The sequence below is a fragment of the Neodiprion pinetum genome, chromosome 5, assembly GCF_021155775.2.
Source record: "Neodiprion pinetum isolate iyNeoPine1 chromosome 5, iyNeoPine1.2, whole genome shotgun sequence".
Lineage (NCBI taxonomy): Eukaryota > Metazoa > Arthropoda > Insecta > Hymenoptera > Diprionidae > Neodiprion > Neodiprion pinetum.
In genome coordinates this window covers 33,892,569-33,912,141 of record NC_060236.1, presented here as the reverse complement: position 1 = coordinate 33,912,141, position 19,573 = coordinate 33,892,569, and the positions used below count along the sequence as shown (strand labels likewise).

Below are 19,573 nucleotides of genomic sequence, written 5' to 3'. Positions count from 1 at the left end.
AATTTCACTCTCACAAGGCGTTCCCAATATGTCGTTCGAATGTACAACGGCTAGATAATTATTCGGAAATTCGGTTGAACACTGCCGAAGCATCGATGTCCTTCGCTCGATAAATTCTGCCTTTTCACTTATCCACCATAGCAAGCGGCACCCCGGAGCAGACTAGTGACGAACAACAGTCTAACTGCCTTGAGAGCCCCACAAGGGTGAGAAAATTAGCTTGTGAGTCGTGCAGAGACCAATAACAACAACGCACTGCTACTAGCCGGGCAAAAAGTATTGATCGAAAATAACAGTCAGGGATTTTGGCCAGCTTTTTTTGCACGGTTAGTACGAACGGTTCTCTGCACTGTGCATGACGGCTATGGAAACCTCACCACGGGCTGTAATTACGTTTCCATGGTGACGCTCCAGGTGGAACACAACTGCCAGAGACGGTTATAATAGCTGGCAACACTTGTGCGGAAGTCCCTCGGCAATCTGGATGTCGGGTGGCCGTCTGCGCAACTGTTGGCGCGAAGAAGCGGTAAATCTGAATTGAGATACCTGGCGTGCAAGCCGAGCGATTCACGCGGACTCGGGTAATGATTGCAGCGTCAATATCGTTGTGTTAAAATTTCGTAAGCAAGAATTTAAACTTACCGGTTGTTCGATTCGTATTGTTCCTTATTGTCAGCGTCGTACTTGATGACAGTTGAGCACGGTATCTTGGTGTAGGTATCCTGCCGCTTGAACTGCCTTCTGTGGTCGGTCGGGGAACTCAGAGAAATATAGGATGGCCTGGGTATGCGCGATACTTGATTATTGTTCTGTTGATTGATATTGTCGGTGTTGTTTACGATCTGTTTCGCCAATGTCTTGATAGTGTCCTTGCAATTGTCACAGTAATTCGCCGAACACGAAATGCTGATGTGTGGCGATCTTACAGAATCGCCGACCGCGACGTCGATGAATTTCTTCTTCAGGGTAGAAGTTCCGAACTCCCGTTTCTTCGGGGTCAATCCTGTGGTGTCCGTGGATCTTGCGGCAGTCTTGATCAAACCGTCGACCGTGAGCCCAATCGACTTGGTAGATTTTCTTGTCAGCTTGCTGTCGCCGTAGTTGAAGGAATGACTCCTGGTCCCCAGAGCGTTTAGTGATATCGTTTGCGCAGAGACCGGGTCCGGTCCTGAGGCGGTATTCCTTGTTCCAGGACCAGGTTTGGCTTCGATACCGACGTCGGAAGATCTCGGTTTCACCGTTACACCGACATTGGAGGTCAACTTTAGAGGTTTCGAAACTTGCACAGCCTGATCCTTCTTCTCAACAATCTTCAGGAGTGGTTTTACTTCCGGAACACACTGCGTTTCCACAGAAATCGTTTGTACTCTCTTGGGGGTGTTCATGACTTTATGTATCCGCAAACTCTCGTCAAGTTCCATGGTGAACTCTTCACTCGTCTTTACATCTTTCATCGTTAAAGTTGTCTCAGTCCCGCAGCTCCGTGTGTTTAGATTCAACATTTCCTCTTTTAATTTTGGTGATATTTCGTCGTAGTAAAAACCACCACGTTGAAGAACCTTCTTCCGCTGATTGGTACGAGAGATCACTGAATTTTCCTTTTGCATGTCTGACTTATTTCTGATTAGGTCGTAGTCAGGATTTATCGTTTCAATTCGCAGATCGCTTCGTTGAAGAACTTTACGTAGCGTTAATTCTGGAAAAATGTTTTCCAACTTTAAACCACTACGAGATAATTTCTGTTCAGGCCTTCCCATAACGCTTGGTAGAATGCTTTCGATCTGCAGCCTGCTACGCTCCAGTTTCATATGAGAAATGTTCCTCTTAGGTGTTGATAGCAGAGAGTCATCGATGCTCGCGGTGGTCTGATCGATGTTTTCCAATCGTTGTTGAATCGGCGTACTTGTCACCATCCCGGCATCCCTGGTCCTTATCTGAAAGTTTCGTGGTCCATAAGAACAATTTACAAAAATTGGTCCAGAATTTAAATCGAGCAAAGAGAAGTAGCGTGATTATTTACCTGCTGGTGAGACACTCCAACGTCTCTGGTCATAACTCCGCACATGGTTCCCATGTCTCTGGTGGGAATTTTTGGGTCCGGAGCAGAAGGCGTCCGATCCTCGGAAAACGATTGACTTCTGTACCTGTGCAGCGTGCTTCTGTTCTCAGTTTCCCACCGATTGAACTCGTTGATCCTCTGCTGGAGATGCCTTTTCTCTTCTTTTAAAACGGACACTTTAACCTACAAGATTGTTACGATAATAAAGACCATTGTCTTCCATGTACGACGGGTAGAAAGTACTCGGGAATTTAGCTACAGTTATTAGATGGAAAGGTAACTAGTACGGAACTAAGTACAGCCAGCTACTGAACATGGAAATGATGCGTGCACCGAGTCATAAGCGTGTATTTTTGTTCACACATTGCCGCGAAGGATACTCACTTGCAGCATGGGGATCGCCTTGACTTGCTCCTCCAAATCCTTCATCCTTTCAAGCGCGGTCGCCATCTGTTCCCTGACATTCTGATGGAAGAAAGATTATTTCAAGATGAGCGGATATGCACTGCGTGTATAATGATAGTTGACCTTGGATAACACTGCAGCTTGAAATTAATGAACAAGAGAACGCGTGACGTGCTACTTATTGGTATCTGATGTCATCACGTATATTTCTATCGACGAAAAATCTCGGATTGAATACAAGTTTCTGCGGAACGAATATCCCAAGGCCAAATATTTGCTCTTCAGCTATTTTGGCGAACAATTGGAGGAGGAGAAATAAGGTTACGTCGTTTTATTTACCTGCAACGCCCCCGTACTAGGGTTAGAATTCCCGCTTGTAATGCTGGCATTGTCCAAGTCCGGTGGGCCCTCCGTTTGTGCGGAAGGTCGCGATACGCAGGCATCTGAAAGAATGTGCGTTTCAAACCGTGGGTTCTGACTCTAGGATATCGGCTGTTAAGCTTGCATGGAGATAATTTTGCGGTGAGATTTTTGATACCAGATGAGAAATAGAAAATCCTTGACAGTGAATATAACCAAAGGCATGTTGGAGGTATAGTATCTACGTTAGTCCCGATTTGGTCACTGTGTGTAAACACAGTTCGTAAAGACCAACTCTTCGGATGAGGTCAAATTTACTGAAATATTAGCATAGTGTGCCGAAGACCAGTGTTTAAGGAACAACGATAACAAGTATAACACTCATGTGTGTTTGCATAGAGATAAGATGAACTCCAACTTTGACCTTGTAATAAGATGGCATAACAGAATTTGCATATAGCTCGAAAGAGCAACACGCATGACATGAGGCAGAAAGGAAAGCTTGATTCTCAATTACGATAGACACGAGATATTGTCGTAGGAATATTTTCTTGGTGAATGGTAGTTCGGAAAACTTCTCGAAATTGAGATATCAATTTGCTGTAGCTTCTGTACTGCTCGTTATCAGGGTCGAAGATGTGTTGTTTCATTTTATCTCTCTACCGCTCTACGCATAAGTGCATAACTATACACCGAAAGAATTACAAAATATTTGTGTTCAAGCTTTGTTATGGTACATTGCGGAGGTGGAAAAAGCAAGCAAAAACTGGACTGTTTCGACTCACTGTTCTTCCGTTTTTTGATCTTCAACTTACAGAACGGTAGACGCTTACGAATGAAACTTTTGACACCCATTTTTTTCTATATTTAACTATAGATAACACATAATATGCACAATCGTGACGTCGATTTAACGAAGTAGCCACATTTTAATTTATCACAAAACTTGCTTGGCAACAAAAAATTAGGGAGACAGTGACAATTGGACAACGTCACGAAACTATTATTAAATCATCAGATTGAGAATTATTCATGTTTTCTCGATTTTTGCATAAGATCCAATAGTAAAGAGATTATTCATTGTTAGTAGATATCGAGTTATTAGTTAACATGGTTGGCAGTCTTTCGTTCAGGATTGCATGTTTCTTTTTGTCATCATTTATCTATTTCAATAATGATGAAAATTTTATTCAAACTTTATTCCTTGTTTACCATAACAGATCGATATATTTACACATTAATATTACCGAGTTAATTAATTAGCAGTAGTTAAGTAGAATATTTTTACTACATATATATTTAATGAAAACCCCCAGGCGTCACATTTTGATTTCGTTTATTTTTTTTTCCACACCGATTCCGGACCTTCAATTATTATCACTTAATCATAGCGAAAAGGGTGGAGAATGGAGGGCTACAGTGGCGAGAAAATCAGGCCAAGGGTTGACGGAGGCTAATAATTAATCTCAATCGCACTCGAAGAAGTACTCCATCATTTCCGCATTACATTTACGACACGGCTACGCGAGTTCAACTGTTGCTTCTAACAGTCCGACACTGCGAGATGGACTGAGAAATTGCCCAGAAGTCAAAGGAGTGGGGATTCCCCTGGTTCACGATCAGCCCGAACGTTATAACTATAACCAACGAAGCGCCGTCTTTTCCAGAGTCACCTCCTAGTTGATATTGTCATTAATACATTTAATTACTGATGTCGTTATCATCGTTGTCATTATTATTACCGTTATTATCAATTTAATTATTATTATCACTGTATGCAATCTCATCGGAAGGTATAATGCGTATTCCTAATTTCGATTCGAGAGCGCCAGAGAAACGAGAGGATGATTGGCATAATTCTATACAGAATTGGAACGGTGAAAGGATCGATCGGGATGAAAAAACTTTTTTTCAACACAATCATATTTATTTAATCATGACTCTTCTTTTCGATCTCTTTGGGACGACAATTTTTCTTGTAGGGACTTGGATGAAATTCTGCGAAGTGTTTTTTGTGTGGACAAACCAATTAATTAATTGGATTCATATCTTTTGTATAAAAATTTCACCTTGTACAGAATAATTTTTACTTACTAATTTCGTTTCTTTTATTTTCGACCCGTGATGTTTATTTATACGATTTTACTCATTCGCAAAGCATTGGATATACAAGGAATCATCTTCGCAGTTCTTCGCGGTGTCGTCATAACTTCGGCAAACGTGTATTAAAATATCAAAAGTCAAGTGGCAGGTCTTGCAATATTAATCCTGCCGAAATACGAACCCGAAACTTTTTCTTAATACACGTTAATCTAATCTTCAAATAGAAAATTTCGCGCATTGATCGCCTAGTCGGCGTTACGTGACATGCCTACAGGATGTAATCGCATACCAAACTCGTAACGCTTTTACCCAGAAAACCACTGGTTATACGCTCAAATTGCATGTATAAAGGAGAATCGACTATCAAGAAATCATCGCAGAAAATGGCAAAGCAGAGAAAGAGAAATCCAGCGACGCATTATTCAGTTCAACCCGATAATGCGCCAATAAACAGTGTTCAGCAATAGCCAGCTGACAAGCGCGATTAAATACCACTCAAGTATATCTATGTATGTATACATAGGTCATAGGTGCTCGTGAAATGGCAGTTGGCGAACAGGTGCGCATTAACCGCGCGGATGCGTAACTGCAGTCTGCGGCACATGTCGTCCAACTTGATGGAAATTGAGCGCATTGATCCAAATACCTTGGAATAAACTCTTTTACGATGATCATAATGATGATGATGATGATGATGATGATGATGATGATGATGATGATCCAGTTCGGACGATCATGTCACGTAGGCAAAAAAAGCCAGACATGAGAATGATGGCGATGTGTTAGTTTCTCTTCGGATGATTAAATGGTAAAATGAGTCAACCGCAGATGATAGAGTGGCAAATCAACACGAGGCTGAAGTTAGTAACGTTAACGTAACGATACATGAGGAGAAAAAATTATTATTGTACGATTTTCGGATGACTTTCGAGGAATTGACTTTCCAGAATGAGTGCATCGTTGCGGTAACTTCATCCTGAATAAATGGCTAAGTCTTGACTCGATCGGTAGTCATAATGACATATTTCTCTTTCTACGTCGAAGAACCGCATAATGTTACGATTTTTAAAGGGTATACGGAAAGGCCTGCAGCCTGCAGCAGAGCCGTTTGCAAGGTGCTTCGAACGGGGGATCGGTGTGCTTTGGTGCGTGGCCAAAAAAACACCTGTTTCCGTCCGTTGTGTTCGTTCAGTGACCAAGCCGTTTTTCTTACAACCCAGGCTACAATGTGTAATAGCTGCTTTTCGGTTGAGAATGCGAGGCAAGGGAAGAGGGCGCATCGGAGCGCGGAAGACGGCGAATTATACGTGTGTTAGCTACATCCGTGCATCCAGTACACCGTTGCGTTGCACGGGTGAAGTAATATCCCGTACCTAACCCTAACAACGGAATATAAAGCGAAACGTATGGTAATGGCGCGAGATTCGATTCTCCCGCGCTTAACGATCCCTGCGCGATGAACTTTGCGCATCTTGATATGACGTCCGCAGCCGCCTGTCGTTGTGATACGAAAACTCCGTTCTACACTAATTTTGAAAAAATTATCGCTAGGAGTTATAGGGGTGGGGTTGAAATTCTGAATTTGAAAAGTTCCGAAAGCGCCCAATTCGAAATCTTGCATTTCGGAACTTTCGATCAATTGAAACTTTATCGTTTCTTCAAGGTTTGATTTCTTTACTTCAAGTTTCGCCACCAAATATTTCGGAATTACGCGCTTTCGGAACATCAACCGCGTCCCAATTTATACAAACTTTACGAAAAACGGATAACAAAAACCCGTCTTGTGTAATAAACGATAATTCGTCGTACCAGGCTTATCTCGGAATCCTGTATAACACATGCGGGAAAAAAGAAAGCTCCTATAACAGACATATTATTATGGGTACATATAACGTCGGTATTCACTACTCGAGTTTAATTCAGCATGCGGAATGCCGGAGACGAGCGGCCACGTTGCGGGCTGAATAATAGCGAACGTTATTGCGGTGTGTATGTACATCAACGACCGACTGATCCTTTCCCACAATTCAGGAGAGAACGAAAGTTCAGTTTTATTGTGTTCCGTGTGTCTATGTATTATGTATTATGTATATACGTTGTTACGCGCGTAATTCTGCACGGGGATGCGCGTGATATTTTGCAAGAGAATGCCCAGGTTATAGATAACTTATACCGTTTAAATACCGCGATCTTGTGTATACTCTATAAGCTGGTATTACAAAACTTCTAAATATAGCGAACCGATGAATATAAAGATCCAAAGGCGAACACGAATGCAAATGAGAATCCGTGGTTAGCCGAACCCGTTGCCTCTTAAATACCGTTGTTTCTGCGTTGACAACTGTCAGGTACATTAATTGTCAATGGTATAAATTCATCGGTTTGATTAGTTTCAGATTCGATCGATACCATGAAAATTTGCTGAATGAAGCTGCGTCGTCGTTTTTGTTATTGCAGTTCCGTTTGTCCGTCACGTTATTCGATGAATAATCAGTGTCGGATAAACAAGCTTCAAAACAAATTTATTCATCGCACGTATTGCATTATACTTACTGATCGTGAAACACTTTTTAACCAGTTTATCTAACACCATTTCTTGGAATGGTAATCTCCGAAATACAATGGAATTATTTGTTAATATAATTCCATGTACCGTTGCTGACGCGTCGATATTTAATAGATTTTTCAAATGTACTTTTTCAAAAGACGCCTGTCACACACGATAAAGTAGCATAAGCAAAATTCATCGGCAATACACACGATAATCCGGGCACATAAAACCCTCACGACTTATCACAATACGACGCCCAGTTATACTACTATCAAAAGATATCTTGATAAGGCTTTGTTTTATCCTGTTACTTTATCTACATATTCGATCCGACCGTGTACTTTAAATATTATCAATACCGCCAGAAAATTGGCGGAGTTTCTTTTTTCGCTGTTTGATTTATATTAATTTGAAATACGTCTCAATAAAAGTTAATTTTTTTTTATTACGACAGGCATTTTTGCGCCAGTTTGCAAAAAGAAAAAGTCTTATTTGGAAAGTCCGACGACCGAATCGATCAAATGTTTTTTTGCAATGTCGCGTAGTCAAGTTTTAAAATTAATTGAGACGTTTAAGAAATTTTTCTAATTATCATTATAAACTCGAGTCCTCTTTTTTGTATTCAGTTGTTTTCGTGTATTTCTATTCGATATCAACGATCTCGAGTTTTTACGCCAAAATGCAAGATTCGAAATTTCTTGTTCATTTTATGTCCTCGATTATCAACCCTCCCAAAACACCCGCACTCAAAACTTCTAATGGTCAACAAGGTATAGGTTCAAAAACATAAATACCCCAATTCATTGAATAGGCGGATACCTGTGTGTACCCGAATAATGATTTTATGACTATACCTGGATCTCATTCTATTCGAGAACCGTTATTTGCAACGCATCTTGAAGCTTACCTGCCTCGCCGTAATGCAAAGAGATACATTCGTTAATATTGAATATAAAAGAGAAAAAAATCAATTTACCTATATAATAAAAAAAAAAAAAAAACGGTCAACATAATGACTGAAACTTGGATTTTAATACCTAATAAGGAAAAAAACAGGCGACGTTCCTCTTCACTGATACAATAATACAGCAGTAATGAAAATAACAAGCAGAATAACGGCCAAACGATTTTTTTAACAGTTTTGAATTTCGAACACTCTCTCGTTGCATAGTGGCTGAGGTACCTGTTCAGACTTGCTTTTATCTTGTCTAATTGTAAACAACGTGCAACGTCAGGCTTAATTCAACCGGCAGCCATGGTCATCAGCTGATGCAGCTTAGCAAACCGTTTCGATAAGCTCTCGAGATCCAACGAAGTATGAGATATGTCTCAGGTTTGTAATGAAAGAAATGTGTGAAAGGTGTCGAGAAAAATGATAGCTGCGGAGCATTGACTTGAAGGAAAATAGACGAGCACGTGTCGGATTTTTGCTCGGAGCAAGAAGACGCGAAACTCTCGAGAGGCGGGCAAAATTCTGTGCTATTTTTGATTATGAGGCTAGTAATTTGAGACACTGGATGAGGGGAAGAACAATTATATCGATACAACGCCATGAGACGTAGTTATAACGGTCCCTTCGCAACGAACGATTCGTCAGTGTTTACTGGACTGTGCATAACTGCTTTGTTGGATAGCTGCATGAAAGGAATCGAAGCATAGAAATATGAAATTATTATACCGAAAAGTTGTAATAAACTTTAATAATGCATTCTACTTTCTATTTATATTGTTTTAATTATGAATTGCAATCGTTATCGTTATTCTGTATCTTGGACTACATTGCCGAAAGTTGTACCGAACAGGTGGAAACGGTGAAAGGAAGCTGCGGTGTTCACGAACTAGTTATTCAGTAGCGCAGGGAAGAAATATTTTCGAAATATGCATTGAAATCAATTCGCATCACCGCAATTACTTCCCCATCTTTTTTTTTTATATCACCGAAATCGCGACACTACTTTCGTTTAACACCAGGAAATCGCGGCTAAAGTTTAAAATTTGACGATTTCGCACCAGCTAGTTGAAAAATATTTCACCGAGTGTCAAGCGATGTTACATTTTAGCAAACAATTGATTCTTGGTTAAATCGCATGAACGCAATCAATGATTTCTAGTCACAGAAACTTCGAGTTTTAAGTCTTATTTTATAATGTATTAATGTATTATGATCTATGCCTTACTTGTTTTTTGTTTCTGCCTTATATAGAATAGCTGATATTCGTAATAGAATTCCACTACGTACTTCCAGTTCATGGTGAAAAATAAATCGGAACTACAACAATCCTCGTCGAAAACAGGGACGAGAATGAACTTCAACATTTCGTCAAAAGTACCTGGACATTGGCTAACGGTAGTAAATATGTAGAGAGGACGTGGGAAATTGTTTCCAGGGACCAGGGATTACTACCTGACATGATGATTCTAGTGAACGGGGCAATTAAGTTCTCTACCTGATTAGGGTTCGGAATCATCGTCAACGCGACTGTCCCTCTCGAAGCGACTCAAAGAATAAATGTGCCCGTTAGGAAATTCGGTGGTTAATTTCGGCCAACTTGCAACAATTTTACGATTCTATGTACTATCGGTTCAATAAACTTCAGCCTTGAATTCAATTCCAATTAGGAATAACCGAATTATTAATTCTGAATTGTCATCTAGGATGACCTATGAAGATGCGATATACCAGCTTCATTCATGGATCACCAGTTACAGTTATCGTGACGATAGTGTGTAAGAATAGGCTGTCATTTAGCGCACATGTTACCACAACAATGGGTACCGATTTGGCGACTGACATGCCTTGCTGCTTGTTACAGGATACAACGAAATTTTGAAAACAAAAGGCACGTGTGAGAATGAATGTGAGAACGCTACTACGAGTCTCTGGACTGTAAATTATGCGTGACGAAGATTTGAAGTCTCAAGTCTAAACGCTTTTTGAAGAGGAATAAATTTATGTATTCTGTAATTATCTTGGACTGTCTTAAATACTAGAGAACGTTTTACCGAGATAAACACAAGTGCAAAAGAGTGCCTACAATAAGAGGAAAGTACGTTTTTCTTGCATTGCATTATGTCCCGTAAGTTTTGTTATTTTGTTCTTGTTTTAGAAAATACGAAAAACTGATAAACATTTACAAGATAGCATAGCCGTTGTTCAAAACGGTTGCTAATATGTAATAAAACGTAGGAATAATTTATTTCATCTTGTTCTTGATAAAACGTATTGTCTGATTCTTCGCCAAATATCAATTATTTTCAGTTTTAACAAACAAACATTTCGAGGCAAGTGACGATAGAAACCCGATTATTTGAACCGTGAACCGTCCCTGATGTATGAAAGCTTGTTTACCGCCGCCTGTGGCCCGCTGCTCACATTACACGAAAGTTATAGCAGTTGCCAGTAATAACGGCGTAGATAGTGGGAGTTACCAATTTGCACGAGCGATTTCTTTCGCCCTAATTTTTTATACAACATACTTCTGATTCTTTCCTAAGTGTAAATTATTTTCAGTTTAAACAGTCAACATTTCCAAGCAAGCTTTGTTGAATCCAAATAATGTGAACCGCGAACATCCGCCCATAATATCTGAAAGCTCCTCTACCGCCGCCTGTGGCTGGCAACCTTCATTACACGTAAGTTACAGCAGTTGCTAGTAATAACGGCGTAGATATTGGGACTCACCACATTCTTTTACCTTATTTCTGATATAACATATTGTCTGATTCTTCCTTAAGTATAAATTATTTGTAGTTCAAACAGTCGACATGTACAAGCAAGCAACGTTGAATCCCGATGATATAAACCGTGAACATCCGTTCCTAATATCTGGATCCGCATTACACGCAAGTTATAGCAGTTGCCAGTCATAACGGCGTAGATATTGGGACTCACCAATTTGTTCGGTATAATTATGACGATCCGAAGGTCTGGAGGATCTCGAAGAGCGTCTCAAGGTGTCTTCAAAGTCGCCTACGACATCGCTGATGTCTAGAATCGGTGAATGCTGAACGTTACACGGCCTGGCGTGACTGGATCGCGGCAAAGTGGTGATACCATTGGTCGATGAACTTTCCTGCGCGATTTTGGGCAGCTGGGATTCAATGCCGGCCAGGGCAGGACTGACCTGAAATTACGAAGAGCTTGTGTTATTGATCGGTTTCGTAATCCGTGATGAAACGATGTCAGGAGGGTCAGTAGACATAACCTTACCAAGCCAAGAAGAACTTCCATCGATTGACATTGTCGTCGACGTTCCCTTTTCCTTCGCCTCTCGCTTACTCGATCCGATCCAGAACTTCCAGCAGCGACAGCTTCGCAGTATCTCACAAAATCCAAGTCTATGTGATATCCATAAGGACAGCAAAGACATTTTGTACCTATCGATCCGGATATGTAACTTTGACTCCCAACTGTGGAAATTGACAGAAATATTGTGATTTAATAGGCGTAGCTAATGAAATAGGTGGAACAAAAGACGATTAGATTTACGGCTATCAATCGGTTATCGTTATGATAAACTAATGGAAGAAAAAATCGTATTTATGAAACTAATATTCACTGGAACTGAGCATCCAATCTTTATTACTTTTATTCTAATATTACTAGCGAGTGCTATTGCAGAACGTAACAAATGCAAACTTTTCGACGATAAATTAAACACTGCAATAAGACAATCATTCTCTCTCTTCTCTCATCATTCTTTTTTCCGAAGTATAATCGGTCAGTTACCCTGCTCCGTGATATGTTATCTAGGAAAGTAGAACACCTCGTACATCATATTCCAATTGATGTCTGATATAGGTACATACATTAACAAATCTTGTGATGCTTGTGTGAATTGTGGCACAATTACTCTTTGGTTACGTAACGATATCCGACGTATGTATATTTGCAAGTAGGATTCTCAAAGCAGGATGGTCAATGACCTCTTGGATTACACTGAAATGGAATCTGTTGTAACTATTGGCTGGAATCCAAAAGCCTCCGTTAATAATAATCTAAGAAAGTTCGTTAGCCTCGCACCTGAGTTCCGTTTACGCGTTATGTTTAAATGACACTGGAGCTTTGGGCCGTCCGAGTTAGCCACTTTTCAGGGACGCATCAGGGTCAGGGACCCAGGGGCCCAAAGTTTTTGATTACGGTTCATTGATGGCTCGTTTAATGCTCGTTGCAGTGATTAAAGAAAAGAAAAATGCACAGAATTCAATTTACTTTTTAATCGAGTTGCGAAATAGCTATATAGCTAACATATAATAACTCTTGGATTTGCATAATCCGATTCATTATTTCAATCCGTCGATACCAGTGAAACTGTATTTTTTATATCCGCTTGTCATAATACCGCGTTTGACACCATTTTTTGCTTTGTATCTTTTTTTTCTTACCGTTTCCGTTGAGAAGCGGTGCCTGAATCTCGACCGTTAGCGACATCCTTTCCGCCGTCTTTGATCTTGATATTTTTCTGCTGGTTTATATTATTTTCCACAATTTTTTCCAAATTATTATTACTCCTTTCAATTTTTCGTCACTTCGGTCAATGGAAGGAAAGCATCTTCGGGATCGACCTGAAAATTGAAAATTAAAAAGATAATTATTAAAACGTATGACTCAGTATTCATTGCCGATTCATTGCCGATTATAGTTTCTTATAGAACGCTTTTCACATAAGTTACGTTTAAAATGGTTAACCGAAGTTAGATCATAAACACGTGGCGAGCTGTCATCACGACCACGTGGTAGGAAACCACGTGTGACTAGCAAGTGAAATGATCCTACGTTAATATCGTTTAACTTAGGTACTACTACTACTACTACTACTGTTACTAGTATATTTAAGCGTCTAGACAAGTCCCAGAGCGAGCCAAAGCGACGCCGTCGAATCGTGACTAATTATAACGGACGTTGGAAAGGAACCGTCTGATATTTACAGAAGTAATTGCAAACAGGAATACCGGAAGGTAGAAATAAATGGTTAAAATGTCCTGATAGTCTCAGATTTTTTTTAGTTTCCTAATAAAGAACCAAGAATGGAATCAACTAAACAAGGTTCGAAGAAAAATCGGTAATCTATTTCCATTTTTCTTGTTTTCGTTGCCTCTCTTGTTTTCTGTGGAAAAATAATGGAATCTAAGAAGAAACACCAGCCTATTACTTGTGGAATATAATCCAATGGGACAATTCCCATAGTATCAGTTTTTAACAGCCGTCACCCAATTAGCCCTAAGGGGTAAAAATTCCTCTGGCCTCAAGGTATAAAATTAACACCTAATTGCTGCGCCGAACGAGATACTGCGTTAATGGCCGGCGTATGCGCGCATACGTGAGCACGTAACGCGTATAACCTGGTCACGTGGTTCAAACGACGAATCTATTCTGCGTCATCCGGACGCCGCTGTAACGTACATGCAGCGGACTTCTGAGCATTTCTGACTCCTCAACGTTGCAAGTACCTTATACCTAGATCTACATGCACACAATACCGGCGCAAGTGTCTCTCTGTATTTCTCTTTCTCTCTCTTTTCTTTAGTTTCGTTAGTTTTATTTTAATTTTATCCTATGCGTATTTCCAACATTTCCACGGGCATAATAAACATTATCTATCTATCTATCTATCTATCTGTCTATCTATTTATCTATCTATACCTCTCTTTCTCCGTTTCCTCCCCCCCCCCTCTTGCCGTGCACACAATCTCATCACAATCTAATTTTGTCATCCGGATTTCTGGTCTGACGAACGTATGCGCACGATGCATGTGTATGCGACTTATGTCTACCTATGTATATGCATGCAGCTGAAGAGGACTGAGGAAAAACAGGAAAGAAAAACAAATAGAAAAGGAAAAAGTCACACTACCTACTCTATTATTGACGGTGCGGTATCTATTTGCGCTCTCACGCATGTTAGTGATTTGCCAAAAATGTCATTTTGGACTCGAGGGACCCATTCGCTTCGAAATCAAACGAATCGTTTCCATTCGTTTACCTTGTTTTCGAGTGATTTCTGTTCGTTTTTACTTTATCATGTGATTTTTCAAGGTCAACTGTGACTTTGCAATGTTCACTTTCAATGTCACGTATGATTTTCGAAAATTTTCACCCTTTTCATGTAATTTCTGGTGATTGTCAATGATTTCTTGTATTTTTTTGATTACATAGCTTTCTCAGGTGACTTCCCGTGACTTCCTGTGATTCCATATAATCAATGATCCACTGAAAATCACCGGAACGCTGGGAAATCATTATAAATCAGCGTTAACACTGGCAAATTATTAAAAATCACGGACGAATTTGGCAATAATTAAAAATCGCACAATGCGGTTGTCATTTTTGTAACTCGCGGAAATTTTTTCTCGTTTTTAGGGTAATTATTAAGTGTTTTTGGTCATTCCTCGGTCAAGTATACAATGAGAATCAGTTGAAATAATTAATGCCAAAAAAATCGAAATCATTAATCACGTCTACTCTTCATTTCGGTCCGAAGATGATCAACCAACCGTACCTACAGCAGTACAAGCGCTTATACCGAAGAATGGTGTATATGTACGTTACAGGAATGAGAAACCGGTTGAAGCCTTGAAGAGGTCTGAACATCGGAGGGTTCGCGACGTATAAAATGTAAGGACGTGTAAGTATAAAAACCGCTCGCGTAAAAGGAATCGCATGCGAGGTGCTCACGATCGGTCAGCTTGAATGGAAAGTAAATAAGTAGGTATACATATTAGCCAGCCATACGAACCTTGTATCTGCGTGGCTCAGCTGCAGCCTGCGGCAAAATTTTTAACGCGCTATTACTCAGTAATCATGGCCTAGTTTTCTCGGGTCCATGGGACCCTTTAAGCCGTTGAAAAGGTAACTTCTAGGGTGCAATAAACGCTCTGAAACGGTGACAACACGACAAAACCGCGGAGCGAATCCGCCGGACGAACGGTTCGAAAACAGTCACTGATTGAGTTTAGAGACACCAAGAGAAAGAGAGAACTAGGTTCTGACTGAGACCAGAAATCAATAGATAATGTACTGACTCACGCAGCCTGATAAAAACATTTTTTCCGACGCCTCCTTCTTTCCCCTTTTTTCAACCGATAAGAATCGACGATCGTGGACAGTCAATGTACGCTCTAAATTTTACTAATAATAATATTCCCAACGTTTCCTCGCGTATTCAGATGTTGAGGCGTTAGAAACTCTTCTTGCGCATACTTCCTCATCGCTGATTGGGTTTCAATGGCCAAAACGATTTCTTCTTACACAGTTCCAGCTTGTAAGAGAATGAAGAAATTACAACTGCCAGATCCGGTTTTTCGTTGATTCACGCTTCTGTCTAGTAGTGCAGTCTCTGTACAGCTGAAAGGCTACCAAACCAGAAAATCGACGCCACGCGGTTAAGCTGCTGAATGAAGTAACTATTCACGCGTCATTAAGCTGCATTCGCTGGTCATTTCGATCTTGTACTGCTTGTATTGCGACTACATCCATTGAGGTTCGTCCTGACCTCCATCCGAATTGGACAACTCTCGAATCCGACGCAAATGGCATCACGGAAATAATTCAACAGTACCAACTCGATTCGATGGTCATTGATTCCGCGGTGCAGATATTGTTTGAAAGTTTTTCACTCCAGGAAAGTAGGAATAGTTGACCTTAACTTAATAGTTGTAGTACTGCTACGCTTACCGACCGAGCAAACTCACCCCTTTTCTTCCTATGTTAAGTAAATCGGTCGGTAAAGGTAGGAGTGCTACATAACCTCAAGTATAAACGGTTAATTGTTTCATCTTTCAGGTTATATTTGCCGATCGGTGCATCTTGATTTGGTGTAAACATCACATCGAATTAATTAGGGTGTTGTATATTCGCGCGAAAGTCACTCGCGGACTGGATAAAAATTTTATTAGATATAAATGTATAAACGAACAAACTGACTAACCCTGGTATATACGAGTTATTTCGCAACAGGTGAAAAATTTCACCCGGAGAACTTGACGTGTATGCATATATAAGTTATAGTTATGTGCGCATGCAGCATGGGTATACCTCATACACGGAGTAAATTAGTCAAGTTCTGCCAGGGTGGAATGTTTTTACTTCAAATAAACTTAATGGGTTAAGATTTTAATGAGCCGCTGTGTGTATAAATAAAGAGCTGCAGTGCTGAGGTCTCTGTTCGTATTTGAAAAGAGAGGGTTGACGAGAGAAGGAGAAAAAAAAATGTAAAAAGACAAGGTGGGGAAAAAGAGGAGAAAGAAAAGAAACAGGCAAAATAAGAGGAAAGCGTGAAAGACGAAGTCAAAGTACTGCAGGACGGTGTGCATTGAAACTTAGTACAATACGAGACAACGAAACGGTCTGGATATTGTCCTGAGTAAACTGAAGAACTCCACGGCGTTGAAACTGGCAGGAAAATCCGAGCTAACCAACCCGATATATCCTCCTCAGCAATTTCTTTGCTTCCTCATATTATCTTGCCCGGCGTGACTCGAGAACTCGCCGGCTGGCTGCTTGTCCGCATTAACTTTTTGTCAATGGGTTGAGTACCAAAAATAAATGGGAACCGGATATGCCACAGTATGCGGATGAAAAAGAAAATCTCACGTATTTTTATCATTTTCACAAATCCGCCCCCAAGGGGAAGATCCGAGTCACGTGAGGCGACGCCACGTTCTTTGCTTAAGTACGAGAATAAAAACATACTCTTAAGAATCGGAAGTGTTTCCTGGAAAGTAAGACCAGGCTAAATATAGAATATTATACCTCTGGGGTTTTGGTCGTTGTCTAGTTTTTTTTTTTCTTTTTTTTTTGGCGGGGTGGGGAAAAGGACGCCAGTTGGATGCACGCGAGGGCAAATTTTATTATCCTGTGCACGAGGTGCTGCTAGAAAAGATAATACCGTTGTGCCTGGTCGATTTCGACGTTGACGTATATATCTCTGAATATCCAAGTCCAAGTATCCGAAACGCGAAAAAGTACGAATAGGAAGAAACGAAGGTACGAATTTGAAAAGTTCCGAAAGCGCTTAATTCTGAGTTATTTGTCGGCGAAATTTGAAGTAAAGAAAACAAACTTTTACAAAACAACAAAGTTTCGAATGGTCGGAATCCCGACGGAATCTCGAAACATTAGATTTCCAATATTCAAGTTACGACGGAGCAAATACTGAAAAGTAAATTTTCGATAGAGTAACATTCCGAAAATTAAAATGTACTCATACAGCGTGGTTTACTGAACGAGTCGGTATAAAAAATCAAGAAGCAAAAATCAGAATGACCTGGATTCCGAAGATAAAAATATCGCACAACCAAAACGAAGAAAGATCAAAGTGGTGAAATTTCACCAAGCCAGAAGTTTATCTTTGATCATTCAGAATTTTGAAATTTTTAATTTACTTATTTTCTCATTTTCGCACTTTTATAACTTTGAATTGTCGGAGTCATGCCCTTTCGGCATTTTGTTCTCTTGGAACTTTCCCGTTTCGGAACTTTGCACTTTCGGACCATCCCAATCTTTGATGTTTTGTCAAAGTTAAATTTATTTACTTTGAGTTTCGCCACGATAAAATTCTGAATTTGCCGCTTTCGGAACTTTTCAAATCCGGAATTTCAACCCAGCCCCGCTTAACAGCTCCATCTTAGACGCAATTCTGAACAAAAACACTTCAACGCATTTTCATTTGATGCCATTTCTTTATTTCTTCGTCAAATGAAAATGTCTCGGAGTGTTTTTGTTCGGAATCGTGCATATAATGGGACTGTTAAGCCGTATTTCGCGTTTGAGATACTTGGACTTTGATATTTGGAGATATGTACGTCAACCTCGAAATCGACCCCCTTAAAGATTGTCTCGTAATACATGAAATTTTTTCAACACGAAACGATTGGTAATTGTGTAATTCGAGAAATTCCCTTTGCTCTGAGCTTCCCGAATATTTCCCAATTCTGCTCGGAAGTTGAAAAATGGCACGTGTCAATATCCAGTTTGTGAAAACCATGTATCGTGTATTTAATACGCGAACAGATATTACATAAATGCAGACGAGGTGCGGTTTGACAAAAACTTTAATTGTTCATATTGTATATACACAGAATGACATAAACGTTATTCTAATCGTAAACGTTATTTGGTATTATGAAACAGTACCGCCATGTGTTTCAAAGGTGATTGTATACTATTTCCTGTATTTATTTGCCTCGTAAGCACGCACGCACGCACCAGATGCCGTCATAGTTTTGCAAGACGATTATAATATCCGACCTGTCACTTCACACGCACCGTCATCGATCCTATATGGTGGGGAAAATAATGGCGCAAAATTAAAATGATAATGTAAACGAAAAACCGATGCGCAAACGCGTCCCACGATAAAGACTAAACCAAAGTCATAGATAAACCGTTAATTATTAGCAACGGAATGTAGAAACGTTACGGTTATCTTTCACTGGATGATAGAACGCCTCTCCAACTCTCCGGAGAATCGCGTAACCCATTTATAGAAGAGAGTATGAAATATAATCAACGCATTTGCACACCGAAGCAGTCTGCCTGTGTGTTTGTCTGTGTGTTGGTCTCCCACCTTCTCGTGCAATGTAGCTCAACCAAAGGCGTTCGAACGAATGACTAGGCGTGTACAAACACCCACATAAACCATACGTGCATTAAGCCTAAGCTGAACTGTGAAATTTCACGTATGTGCATACCGGGTGTCGAGTAGCGATTGCCACTAAGTTGAAAATAATCGATGCATCGATTAATCGAGTCGAAAGAAATAATCGAACATGACTCGATCGAACCGGCAAGAATTATTCGATTCATCGATTATTTCATATTTTTGTTAAACCAAAATTTCGGAAATTTCAGTCCGTAGTCTTGATTTCAATTTCAGGTAAAAATATTCATGAAAATCTCGCTTATTACATGAAATAGGTACGTAGTACACAAGACAGTGATAATAATTGATTCTTTAATCACATAAATTAATATTGTATTGCATCGTTCATGGGAGTAAAAAATAAAAACCGACTGTTAGAAAAAATAATCGAGTCGGTCGATTAATCGAGGGAAAAAATCGATTATTTTTCGCCTTCGCAGTGTCGAGAGATTT

The 19,573-nt window shown here is 40.0% G+C and overlaps 1 protein-coding gene across 6 annotated transcripts in view; it reads right to left on the bottom strand.

Moving 5' to 3' along the window:
• Kank (kank) overlaps positions 1 to 19,573 on the bottom strand; it is a 28,194-nt gene that overhangs the window by 5,306 nt on the left and 3,315 nt on the right. For 2 of the 6 annotated variants that reach the window (XM_046625876.2, XM_046625877.2), the window contains exons 2-8: positions 12,864 to 13,043; positions 11,689 to 11,888; positions 11,371 to 11,602; positions 2,804 to 2,907; positions 2,444 to 2,524; positions 2,021 to 2,242; positions 643 to 1,934 (exon numbers count right to left, since the gene is read on the bottom strand). In XM_046625876.2, the coding sequence (XP_046481832.1) occupies positions 643 to 1,934; positions 2,021 to 2,242; positions 2,444 to 2,524; positions 2,804 to 2,907; positions 11,371 to 11,602; positions 11,689 to 11,888; positions 12,864 to 12,909 (2,177 nt within the window). In that variant the 5' untranslated portion in view covers positions 12,910 to 13,043. Of the gene's footprint in view, positions 1 to 642; positions 1,935 to 2,020; positions 2,243 to 2,443; positions 2,525 to 2,803; positions 2,908 to 3,609; positions 4,392 to 11,370; positions 11,603 to 11,688; positions 11,889 to 12,287; positions 12,418 to 12,501; positions 12,674 to 12,863; positions 13,044 to 19,573 lie in introns of those variants that run through there. The other 4 variants (XM_046625878.2, XM_046625879.2, XM_046625880.2 and 1 more) reach the window with 4 other exon arrangements.